Source organism: Psittacula echo (genome assembly GCF_963264785.1).
Source record: "Psittacula echo genome assembly, chromosome: 3".
NCBI classification, from domain to species: Eukaryota; Metazoa; Chordata; class Aves; order Psittaciformes; family Psittacidae; genus Psittacula; species Psittacula echo.
Window position 1 is genome coordinate 5,626,618 of NC_137736.1, and position 13,414 is coordinate 5,640,031.

The following is a 13,414-nucleotide window of genomic DNA, read 5'->3' on the forward strand; positions in this document are numbered from 1 at the left end:
TGCCTGGGCAGTCAGTAAGTATACGAGCCCTATGCTGGTAGTGTTGACTGGTTTTTTATCATGGGCAATTTTTAGCCTCATGCTAATCGTTCTCTTTTAAAACAAAACACTTTGCTCCTGTAGTATTTTTCAATTATTCAAATTATTTGAGGTGTAAGTAGCAATCTGCTGCCTACAAGTAAAATGTTTCTGATGTGAGTAGGAGCAAGAAATCTAGTGCTCATGCAATAATATGTTTTCATTGCATTTTCAGCACGTTCTTATAAAAACAAGAGCATTGGGTAATTTGGATGCATAAGAGCTTTTAGATAGTAGTATTAAGCAGACCTTAGTATTTGTTCATAGCTGCAGGAACAGACCAGCATGTCACTGTGAAGCCCCAGGGCTCCAAGGAGTGCCTCTGGCGTTCTCATCCATTCAGAGCTCCTGGGAAATGAACCATGTCTGGTGAATGTTTTTAAAAAATAGTCACTACAAATGTGCTTTGGGAGATAATCATTAAAATGAAATCTCCTAGCTTATTTTAGCATGGTAAGTGATGTTAAACAAGCTTCTCAGTTTTTCTATCCTGGTGTTATTAACCTAGTTTCCCAGGGGAAGAACTGTAAAAGCCTTACATTCTAAAAACAGAAGAAAATAGTTCTCAGAACTGTTGAAAGCGACAGTGAATAATTATGAGACTCTCTGAGCAGATATAATTTTTGCCTGCAGGAAAGAAACTATGGACCTTGCAGCAGCCATTATTAATGACACTGATATAATTACTGTTAGGAGAAAAAGAAATCTGGCCTCTAAATATCAATTGCATGCAGCAATGGGTTTATCAAAGAAGTTCTGAGGTAGGCATTCTTCATTAGGTGCCTGGTTTGGCTAGCCTCCTAATAGTTGTTGTCAATTATTTAGAGATAGCTTCTAAGCCTTTGTATTTAATAATAAAGTAGCCTACAGAGCTATTACTGTTGTCGTTCCTGCTGAACCAAAAAATCTGAATGAGAAATATAATGTTGTTTAAGCAAGCCTAGTGGGTTTAATTTAACAAAAAACATAGTTCAGTCTCTGCTGATCTTCTGTTCTTGTCTGTAGCCAATACCATTTTCCCCAAGGAAAATTGCATGTACAAAGCTTATTCCAGTAAGTGCTAGAAGAGCTGCACAAATGTAGTAAAAGTGCATTAATGGTTTTGAATAAATGGTTTTCAAACTCTTCTAAAGACATAGGCATAGGAGGTACGCAAACTGTTACAAGACAAAAAACCACAGCTACTTCCATACTTCAAAGAAAGCTAAGAAAGCTAACTCCACTATGGCAGAGGTTGATTCCTAATAAAAGGAATTATTAAACATTTTTTCTAGACATTAATCACTTAAACTTTAGAAAAAAATAGTCTTAAAAATAGATTACTGACACAGCAAGAATAATAATATTAACTGCAGGAATCAGCTGTTAATCTTAAACGTGATTAGGTAGGGTCAAAAATCAAAAGCATCTATTTCATAGTGCAATAAACTTCAGCTGCCTCTGGAGGACAAACTTCAGATTATTTTGATAAACATACAGTAAAAAAGAAATGTCTATTCAGAGAGACTATATCAGTTGCACAAAAGAAATTGGTAAGGAGTTTAACATGTTTTATCGTGAATTAACAGAATGGAGAATGTACTCTCAAAGCATTTTATTACTTTTGTTGTTATTGTCATTGTTGCTGTTATTAACTAATTGCGGTGTGTTCACTTTGAGTTTAAGTGCAGTAAGTTTTAGTAGCATCTGAAGCTGGACTTGTAGTTCCCTCAGGTATCTTAACAGACGTTCAGGAGTCAAACTTTGGGGTTGAATGTTTAACACATTGTCACAAAAAGAATAGTAAGTTTCATGAGCAGTGACCTAAATATAACCAGTGTAGTTGCCAAAAGATGGTCATCTAAGCAAAAAATTATTTCCTTATTTATGAGTTATCTATAATGTTGAGGTCACCATTTCTCTAAAATACATCAGAAACTTTCCTTTAGAGCTTCTTAAAATAAAAACTAGCTTAAAAGTTCCCAAAAGGCTTCATCTATGGCCCAAACTGTTTTAAAAACTGAAGCTAGGATAGTGTTCTCATAATACACAACTACTTATTGATCATAAATTGTTCTTTTGCAACCAAAAAGGTGGAATCAGAGGTTAAATCAAGAAGATATGTACTTTGAGACATAAGTGAGGTTTCATCTTACCTATGTGTGAAGGAATGTTCCAATATGAGGTATCATTTTAACTTAGTTTTTTTCCTGCAATCCCTCACGTGTTCAGGAGATATTTGGGGAGGTACAGATAGAGACGTGTATTTTGGGAGGCAAAGGGGAGAAAATAGAGATCTCTCCTTTTTTTTTCAATCTTCTTAGACTGCATTACAACTGCAAACTAACCATGCAGAAGGACAGATTGTTGTTAGTTTTCCACTTTTAACGGGTTTTTTTCCATGCAGAAACTTATACAAAGCCACTGGCTGCATAAGATAAGCAACTTCTTTTTTATTGAGTTGTGATGTCCCCAGAGCAGTCATTCTGAGTGAAAGGGAAAAATATTCAGAGGGAAAGAAGAAGCTCTTTTAAGGAAACCCGTTCTGTTTTCATGCAAAAGAACATACTGTTTCCATTTTTAATATTTGTATAAACATTTTACCACATATTGTATAAAAACTGTGGGTTTGGCTGGGTGGTTGTTGAATGAACGATGAATATTAGAGGAGCTTTTCATTTAAATACGTGAATTTATTAGCCAACTTGAATTCATAGAAAGGGTATGCTATTCAGTAACTACCATGTAGGCCTGTTAGTTTTGTATCCTAATAAAATAATGAATGTTTATTTTGTTGATTTAAGGAAACATAATGTAAAAATTTCCTTTTTTTAATGTATTAGTATTAATAGTTTCAAAGTGCCCTTTCTTGATGTTCTTGTCAGGGAAGCTGAGTTAACAACCTATTATTATGTACTCCTTACTGAGCTGTTAATAGCTTTAGAGTCTTTTGCAGGAATTCACCTGCTGCTCATAAACACATTTATGTTGCTGTAGGAACTTCACCAGGTTGATGCATCTTGTATTTGCGATGACCTTGCACAAACTACCTGGTTTTCCTGCATATACTGCCAGAAGTACTAATATAATGTAGTAACAGTAAGGCAGTTCGTTAGTGACTGAGACAGCTTTTCCTTTTTGAAAGGCTGTTGTCACCTGTGTGTTTAATTTATGAAATTAAACAAAACAAAACAAAACAAATCAGACTTTTTTGGTTCGTCTTTACCAACTCAAAAAATGTCATTTCTGCTGAAGTTCATAAAACTAGAAATGGGCACTTCCCTGATACAAATACAGGAACAAAACTTGTTTTGTCAGTTTTGGAAGTGTAAAATCAGCATTTTAGTTTACTTGCTAGATTGTTAACTTTGTCCTTTGATATCCGTGTTAAACTAATTGGAAAAATATTTTGATTTTTGCTTTTTAGTCCTGGTTAACTCACTGAAGTGTTTGAAGAAAACATAAATTTAACTAATATTCTCTATTTATTGTTGATGTAGTGCCAGGATTTGCTATATAGTCACGATGCCAGAGATGAATTCAGCCCTTTGGAGTTAACGTTACAAGATAGATGTTTGCTGAATCCCGGCACTGAGACACAGAAAGATGCACACACATGCTCACAAATACACAAAGAATGTAATATCTCAGTGACTTTTCAATAGCTATTGATATATTTATAGCTGAAGAGGTTTGCATAATGAAAAACTCTACATGATCTCTATGAATTATCCCTATATATAGATCAGCAGGTTCCCTCTTGCTTCTCATTTATTATTTGTATTGGAGTGATTAAAGTCAAACTATAGTTAGTGTCAGACTTTGTATTTTATTGCCAAAATTCTTCCTCCAAAACTGATTTTTGTTGAGTGGTGTTGAAATCTATATTAATATTGTCAACATTATTCTATAAATCCAGATTTTCTTGGAACAGGAAAGTGTCTCAAAGAACTGTATATATAGTTAGCATGTGAAAGACTCATTATCATGTAACATTCATGTAGATTTAAATTAATCTTAATGGCGAGTCATTTATTCCAGATCCACAATAGCAATCTGAATCAATTCCGTCTATAGAAGTATTTTGCTAACTTAACTAAAAGGGATAGCTTTATTAATATCACCAAACCACAGCTAATAGCTTTCTTGTGTGTATCTATAAGCCAACTAAACAACTATGAGTATTTTTGCTTTAAGTATGGCTTGTTTCCAAACTGTTGTATATCAATAAGGATCTTTTCTTTATTTGCCAGGTAGGAAATATCCACTAACATACGTGTACATTAGTCTGCTCTTCCAAGAATAAAAGAATCTTCTTATCTAGAAGATTCAGCCTGGGTTCTAACCAATATTAAAACAAGCCCAGTTACTCTGCCTGTCGTAACACCGCTGAAAGGCTGAAATACATTTTTAAAAGAAGTTGAAATTAGGTAACTTAGGCAGTTTTTGTCACCAGCACCATTAGAGCTGGCTTTTGTATACCTGACTCAGTGCTGTACCAATTATATTGTAACAAGTCAACATCACTGTAGAAGTCTTGTGAAAAATTCGATCATTGCTCTTGTATTGAAATTCCACTTCAGTTGTAAGATGCTTCCTTTATGTCTTCACACTTCAAGGTGAAACTGGGAAATCACAGTTTCAGGTTCTGCCACGAAGGAGCAGCAGTTTTGTTTGTACAGCTGTGATTTTACCAATGCTGGTAATGTTAGGCATGAAAAGCTTGCCTGTCATGTGTGTCAGCAACTTACAGGCCTCCAGGTGTTTGGATGTGGATTTTGCATTGCAGGTGTTTTCTATCACAGGAGCTGTACCTTTTTTGTTATCTTTCCTCCAGGGTCTTGCATTTTCAATTTTAAAATTTCATTATCCAGTGACCTCCTTGCTATCTGTAACTGGAAGTACTGTTCCTATGATGTACAGAGGTACGCTGAGTTTGAACAAATCACTGATATTCGTGATTATTCACAACAAAAAACAAAACCAAACAGTATTTGTAAAATAAATAATTTCTATAATTAAATAAAAAATAATTTCTTATTTTTTGTAATTAAACTTGTTACCTGGCAATGTTTTAGAAGCCACAAGCAAATTTGGATCAAAAAATAATTAAGTAAACTCATGGAAGAAAGTCCTTGAGCTGTAAAACATGATGAAGCAAATTTAGTTAATTCAGAAACCCACTAATGTGCACATTGCTGGACTCTGGGGGAGTGTTAAAGGTGAGTGTGGGGAGAAGGAACTTGTACCGCTCATGGCGTCTCGTCTACAATAGCGTGTACGAGACCTGATTCAGAAATTTGAACTATGAATTTCGTATACCAAAGGAATGAGTTGGGAATTAGCCCACTGGCTGTGTGTACATAGTTCTTTGGGCTTGTTTCACATAAAATTATAGAAGGCTTCAATCTTTACATTTTGCAGGATTGCATCTGTTTCCTGATGCGTTGTATTTGTCAGTGAATCTATATATATAATATATAGTATATATTATATTATAATATAATATACCTTAGTGTAAGGTATCTGAGAAGAAACTGTGCTTTGCTGTCCAAAGATGCCAGCAAAACTTTTAGATACTTCTTGAGTTGATTTTTACCCTGAGTGGGCTAATTCATGCTTGCAGTAGTGCCTTGCTTTTTTCCAACTGTAAAAGATACTGCAGGGGGAAAGAAAAATAAAATGAGTGAAAAAATAAGAAAAATCTTTAGGGGCGAGTGGAGAGGCTGCATTTTTATGTGCTTAAGTTCGAAAGGCTCCTGGAAGTCCTCTGCAGACGTTTTCCCTGGTAAATATTTTTAATTAACAAACAAATTTTATCAGAGTAGCTTATAGCTGCTAGGAAGATGGAATTTAATATCTGCGCTTATCTGATAGGTCAGGTCATGTCCTCAGCTCCCTTTATTATATTCTGCATTGCACCCTGTTCCATCACCAACTTAAGGCACAGACCTGGTTTTATTCCTTTCAATTTAATCTCCTTGTCAATACGATCAGCACAGTCCTATCTGCTGATCTCACGCTTGGTGTTCCCATTTGGCCTGCCATGTTAACCACACAGCTTTTGCTCTGCCTACCTCTCACCTTGTGCTCGCAAGAATGTGACCACTCATTTAGAGTCACCCTGTCATCATCACTCCTCATTTAACTTTCTTTTTTTTGTGGTTTACCTCACATCAACTCATTTCTGCCTTTCCAGCTATATAATCCAATTAAATTGAGGTTTGGCTGGGTTTTGACCTTTCCATATTTTCTTGATGATTGGTTATCTGTTCTTCCCCTTTGCTTGTTGACAGCTTCACTTTATATATGGAGAAAGTGATGAGCTGACTGGCAGGCAATCAAAATATAAAATATTGAATGGCCAAATAGGTAAAGCTGCTGTACTGCAGTCCCCAAACTGTTGCATCTCAGATTAATCACAATGGAGGTCAAGAAGGGAAGGGAGAAGATTACAACCTGAAGTGGCTGATGCCTTAAAGTGCTGCAGGTTTCTTCTCTGAAGCAATTACTAGAGCCACCAGCAATTTTCTGTATGGCCCTACTTTTTCCTGTCAGAGTTTTCATCTTAGTTCCTATTGGTCCTCAGCTCTTTATAATCACTTTTCTAAATTTACTTTAAGTTGGTTGGTCAGCTGGAAATGAAAGCTACAAGATTCTTAGGAAGTGTTTTCAGAAGAATATGAATAGTATCTTCCACTATTATTTGTATTATTGTAGTTTTTCTTATCACTCTGTTGCAATGAGAATTTACATAATGCTGTTGAACATATTGTAATTAGAAAGTAATTAATGCTAGAAGCATGTTTTTGAACCAGCGACTGTTTTCTCTACTATCTGCTAAATATTATTGCTGTCATTCATGTTAGTTGATATACCCTAGGTCAAAATAATCACCTAAGAGAAAATCAGGCACAAAATAGGTAAATACAGAGAGAGGCTTTCAAAGACAGATTGATTTTCCCAGGTGTAGTTCATTTTACTGATTTCAGTGTAATTACACTTCATCTACAAGAATCTATGGAAGATGAGAAGAGAGAGATGACTAGGGGCAATAGGCATTCAGAATTCATATTACGGAAATACTTTATTGTGAAGAAAGAAAACAATTTTTGAGAATTATTGGGGGCAAATTAGTTGTGAAAGGAATATAGGCAGTATAAATCAAAGGCAATTTCTGTAAATTGGAGCTGTGGGGGGCTGTGTTTTCCTTGGAAAACAGAGACAGTAGGAACAAACGCAGTTAGCTGTTATTTGTCTTTAATAGATTCTACTTGGACTGATTAATCACATATTGATTATACCTAATAATTACCTACTGTCTTTTTCTAATGTGTATCACAGCATTAAAGTTCAGATGACTCTGAAGGTAATTAAGTGCCATCGTAGATGATTCCATAAGAAAAGTAGGGAAGGTGTTGGAGATTTCATTTCACAATAGATCAGAGCTATGATTAATAAAAATTCCTGTCTTCCATAATCATGGTCTTTCCTTTAAAGTAATGATGCTTCCTCTGTAGGTCACATTGTGTATATCCTTGTATATCCCTGTATATCCTATAACTATATATATATATAACTATATATCTTATATATCCTTGTATATCCTATAACTGATGTATCAAGGAAAGAGGAGAAATGTAACCAAATAATCTCATAAAAGATTCTTTTTTGTAATTGGTGCTTTTATTTAAACATTGATGATGTCTGAATCATGGACCTCCAAATCTTTTTTACTTTCATGTGGTACTTATTCAGCTTATACATTGTGCTTTAGTGCACAGGAGAAAGACCTGGTCCCTGTGGTATATAGATTGAATTTCTATTAGTATTTCTTTCTGTTAAGCGATATGCTCTGAAAAGGCCAAGCAGTATTTTATGGCTTAAGTACGGAATTTTCATGTCAGAGAACAATGGATATAAACTAGAAAATGTATTTGCAAGCAGTTGATAGTAAAATCAGATACTGTCTCCTAGGATTCTTTCTGTACATATACACTTGGAAGTTGTAGGTACACAATAAATAGGTTTTCAGCTGGCAGAAGCCTTTAAAAACTCTTTCCCCACTAAGAAGGCTTTTCAGTTACTCATGGGACTCAATAAACTGAATAACTTGACTGTCATTCGTAATGTAAGCTAGACACAGAGTGGTAGTTCCTGGAGTTCCTATTATATATTCTAAATGTTAGAAAATTATGTTCAGTTATCTTTTCAGTTGCTAAAATAAGAACTGATGTGATTTCATTTAGATCCATGTTTCTGATTCGCGCTCAAATATTAACAGTGATATATCTTGTATGCCTGAAAGTGCCTGGATTTTTATCAGTGCTTTACTGGTAAAATTAATCTTTTAAAGGTTATTTGCACACTGTAAGCAAAATTCTGTATTTTCAGCTTTTATTTCTTTTTTTTTCTAACCATTTTTAGCCATATATACTTTTTCTCACCTGTAGCATCAGAATGTAAGCTCTTTGATTGCTGTATGAGTGTAAACTGATGAAAGATGTTCACATTTTGTTTAGTCTTTGTCAATATTTTATTTCATTTATGTGCACAGTCTTCAATTCTGTGCTGTTTCCCTCTGAAGTAAGGTGGGAATAAAATTAGAGAGCAGCATGTTCACATAGGTGTGGCAGTTGGAGGTGCATGTATTAGTTTGCAGGTGTTAATATCAACAGAAGGAATGCCCTTTCTTTTGAGCATATGAGAAAAATTGCAATGCTCATAATGATAATGTAACATCTGAATAAATGAATATGACATTCATTAATAAAGTAGTTGATTTCAGTGAGTGATGAACTCTCATTTAATCTGATGATGTCATACAGTGGAAATGTTTCATTACAGGATATGCTGATGGGACAGATGCAGGTAGTCTGGTGCATTGCGAAAGCAGAAGGCTTTTCCTTATTTTTTTACTCGGATCCTGCTACTCCATTAAATCAGTTTGTCTACTCTTAGACCATATGCACCATTGCAACCTTCATTCAGTCTGTCTATTTCTTAGGATATGAAAAAATGTCTTGACTATAGAGCCAGGTATAAAATTAGGGTGAATACAGATTCAGATACTCATGCAAAGGTGGCTGCAAGAAAGGGTTTGATTCTGAAAGGTGTTCATGTTCATGCATAGACCAAACTGTCACAGATTTGTGGACATTGTCTCTCTCATAATCAGTCTGAATCCACTGTCAAGAAGAATCACACAAACAGTAAGAAAAATACAGTTTCCATAGAAATAGAGATAGCATTTTCAAAGTTATGATATAATTCTGTTTAGCTTGTATAGCTATTCATAGGCTTTCTGTTGCATTGTGTAATATCATTGGCTTCACTTATTTTTTGGACTGTATTTCTGTCTTAATTACAGGTTTTCACCAAGATAAATTTGCAGTAGGCTATAGAAGAGGCCTTGTGAAGTTACTCTTATCAGAATCTGACTAATAGTTATATGAATATATTGTATTGGATAAACTCCTTTAACTTAGGTTTACGTCCTCAGCCCCTGTGTTCTCAAAACTGCTTCTTGTGAGTGCTGTGCCATCTTAAGATCACAAATGCTGCTCTGATACTAAAATGAAGGATCAGAGCGTTTCTTGTACTTCTCCTTTGTATATGAACTCCTTGACGTTTCCCATGGTCCCATCACTGTCCACATTGGAGATCTATCACAGAGCATACTGTAGCTCCTTCTAGCCCACAGAATCATGCTTCCTTCCAGTGGAAATCGGGTGCATGGCAGAAGGGCTGATATATGTGTAAATTTTGCCACAACATGAAATCAGAGCTTGGTGAAAGCACACACTAACATCTGTGAACTACATCTAAGTCCTGCAGTTTAAAATTCACTTTTTGAACCCAGAATCCATGCAAAAGTGTGCTTTATTTTTATTAAATTATAAATATATAATAAATAATATAATAAATAAATATTTATTTCTTATAAGACAAAGCATCCCATACTACTTCTCTGCAGCCTAAAATTGTATTGTTTTATCTTAAGACCATCTTTAGGTTTCCTGGGAAAGACCATGGGCCAACCTTGAGAGCCACCCCCATCAACCTCAAATTGCATCTGTCCGTGGAAAGCTTTGGCTTGCTGGGTAGCTTCAGATCTTGAAATTGTAATGAAAAAGGTGTAATGGCAAAACATCTACTCTTTGGAGAATTGTCTTATGTGTGAATCCAGTCCAGAAAGGCTGATGTCTTTGTGTGAAACGTTCACATTAAACAATGTGAAGTTTCCAGCTATTTTGTCTCGAGTTTGAGCACCTTTCTCCTTAGGTACAGGCTTCTGAAGCTTTTTCTTCTCAAATACACCAAGGTGGCAAGTTCCTTTTCCCTCATTTCACTTACAGTTACAAATCCTACCACCTTTCCCATATGATAGAAGTATTACTTTTATGATTGTGAACTCCTAGACACCATTTTGACTGTGATGGATGCCATAAGAGGCTGCAGAAGCGAAAGAAGGAAAGAGGCAGGAGAACACAGAGATGGGACCCCTCAGGGCCTCCTGCAGGTGTGTGATGAGGGCAGCAAGCCAGACAACCCTTGGAGGTGACCAAAATACCTTCCAATGCCCAGAAGGACAGGCAGAGATGGCAGCCCCTCAGGAAAATGCTGTTAGCCACAGCCTGCCCACACAGATGGAAGGACCCATTTTGTTTGTTACATGTTACCATCACAATCCTTGTCACAGTCATTATCTTTGACCAACTACAATAAGAAATTATACTCAATAACTGTCCAAAAAATCTCATAGAAAAAAATATGTATGTGTGTTGCTCAGAAGAGGTTGAGCCCAATAGAATCTAACTGAAACCTATTCTTCTCCTGGTTCTATGTGTTCTGTGAACCAGATTGCTTCTTTTTTAACAGACTGAAAGCACCCTTTGAATAATGTATATGTAATCTTAATATTACAGTATGTTATAATATGTTATAATATGGTGCCCTATGGATATCACGGCTGGATTGTTAAGCATATGCCAGGGACATTTCTGTTCGTTTGTCAGTTTGAAGACAAATCCTGCTGCAATAAAGTAGAGCTAGCCTTAAGGCACCATATAAAATGCTGCAGATTACTGATTTATCAAGTGACAGTAATTAATGACAGGGAATAAACTCTTCTGAGGTTGGATTAGGCCTTGGGTGACATGGTTTAGTGTGAGGTGTCCCTGCCCATGGCAGGGGGGTTGGAACTGGATGATCTTAAGGTCCTTTCCAACCCTAACTGCTCTATGATTCTATGATCCCTTCTTGTAAAAGTATCATCAGCAACCTGTCTAGCAAAGCAGCATTTAGTTTGTTCACAGCAATTGATGTGGCTGGGCTCCATAATAGAGCAGGTGTCTGCAGTGGTAATTCCCAGTGATATCTACACCATAATTCTCAGTGATCTGAGTCAGGAATTTCCTGACTGAGTTCTCAGCAGATGCCCAGAATCAACTGCTAGGAGATTAACAGGGCATTTTTGCAGAGAGCGTTTCGCCTTATAGATCGTGAAAGGGAATTTCATGTGCAACTACATTACAGCTACATGGAAAGAGAAATTAAGTTCAACGGCAGTGATGCAGTTGAATCATTCTAGAAGTTTACAGACTGTAAAGAAAAAGTTAATTTTTATTTTCTTTTACCCACAGGTCTACCCACGGATAGCGCCGGCATTTTGGCACTACCTGCGGGTAGAAGTGAGTAGCGGGTATTTGAATACTCCAACATCTTTACTTTACAGCTTACTAGTATTTACTGACCTCCTAGTTTGTCCATTGTGCAAAAATAATTAGCTACCATTCTAGCTGCCATTATCTCTAAATGTAGTCTTGTACTAATTCCATGTTGTTTTGACTACAGTGTAATTACTAACCCAAGTCACAAAGATGTGATGTGATGTTTATATGCAAGATCAAAGACAAAAAGATGAAATCTAAGTCAAGGCCATATCATGCATTATGACTATAGCACAAAATCAAAGTACAGAAATCCATGCTTTACCTCCTTTTATAAACACATTTTACACTCATGAGAAGAATATGGAGCTTCTGTTATATCATTTTTTGCAAAATTTGTACAACTCAACTTGATATCATTTCTCCCCTCTTTTGTCCCTCAGGAGCATGAGCAGCTCAGCTATTCCTCCACAAGGTCCAAGGCTCCAAGTGTTATCATCACAGGTCTCAAGCCAGCCACCAAGTATATATTTCATATCAGAGTCAGGACGGCAGCAGGATACAGCGGCTATAGCCAGAAGTTTGAATTTGAAACTGGAGATGAAAGTAAGTTTCACTGAAGGAAAAAAAAATCACATACAATAGGAGTAGCAACTGTTACTAAAGCATTGAGACATTTGGGAGTTCGAATGGCTGGATCTATACCACTTGCTTATCACAAAATGACTACTACTCTATGACAAAAACAAGTAGGCTTCAGCCTCACAAGTCCTAACAATAGACATTTTAGCCCAACACTGCAGCTGAAGGAATCTTTTCTTCTGATAGACTTCCTTATGGATCCCTTCCAACTTGAGATATTCTGTGATTCTGTTGCTTAAAGAAGGCCTTCCTTTTGACATCTAGAAGTACCCTTAGTCAGACTTTATGTAAGTCTAGCAGCTTCATGCAGGCTTGCAGAATACAGCAATGAACTCTTTTTTCTGTGGTTATTAATGCTCCCAGCATCTACAGATTAAAACAAAAATAAAAATAATAATAATAAAAAAAGTTGTATGCATTTCCATCAATCAATAAGCCTACTAAATTTACCAGTAAAAAGCAAAAAGCCTACATGTTCCTACATAATAATCAGGAAGGCTTCATGCTGTGGATTATGTTCATGCTTTAAACAGTTTTACTATATTCATCATATATTGCCCTCCATGTTCAAAGAAACTGCAAACAAGGTATCTACAAGCATTTGAGATAAAATTAGTGTAGTAGATACGACAATAAAACACCCATTAGTGAAATTGCTTTAATTGACCAATTTTTTATATCACGTTTTTCATTAGTGTTCTAGAACTCAAGTTGCTTAAGCTAACATACGGACTCAGAACTGTCTGTTTCCAAAAGCACCCATGAGTTTGTGTTCTATTTTCATTGCTTCTTAACTTCAATTTCAAAAACATTTGAGAGATAGATTTCCAAGCACTTAGTGCCTAATTGTATGCTTTAAAATCTTCTGGGTACTGAAGCCAATTGATTTGAATAGGAGTTGAGCACTTGGGTGCTTTCAAGAATTCCAGTAGATGCTGTCGGCATCTTCTGATGCAATAAATACTAGGTACCCAAGCACATAACTAGTCAAAAGTAAAGGGTACTTAAACCTCTATGAGCATATGTTTGTAAATGTGACTTAC

General features: G+C 35.9%; 1 protein-coding gene across 1 annotated transcript in view; it reads left to right on the forward strand.

The window, feature by feature from the left end:
- The window catches only part of EPHA6 (EPH receptor A6), a gene marked incomplete at both ends in the record, with an annotated part of 464,979 nt that overhangs the window by 330,354 nt on the left and 121,211 nt on the right, over positions 1 to 13,414 (forward strand). Inside the window, 2 exons of the mRNA XM_080613276.1 lie at positions 11,703 to 11,750; positions 12,173 to 12,335. Coding sequence (XP_080469402.1) covers positions 11,703 to 11,750; positions 12,173 to 12,335 — 211 coding nt within the window. The remainder of the gene's footprint in view (positions 1 to 11,702; positions 11,751 to 12,172; positions 12,336 to 13,414) is intronic.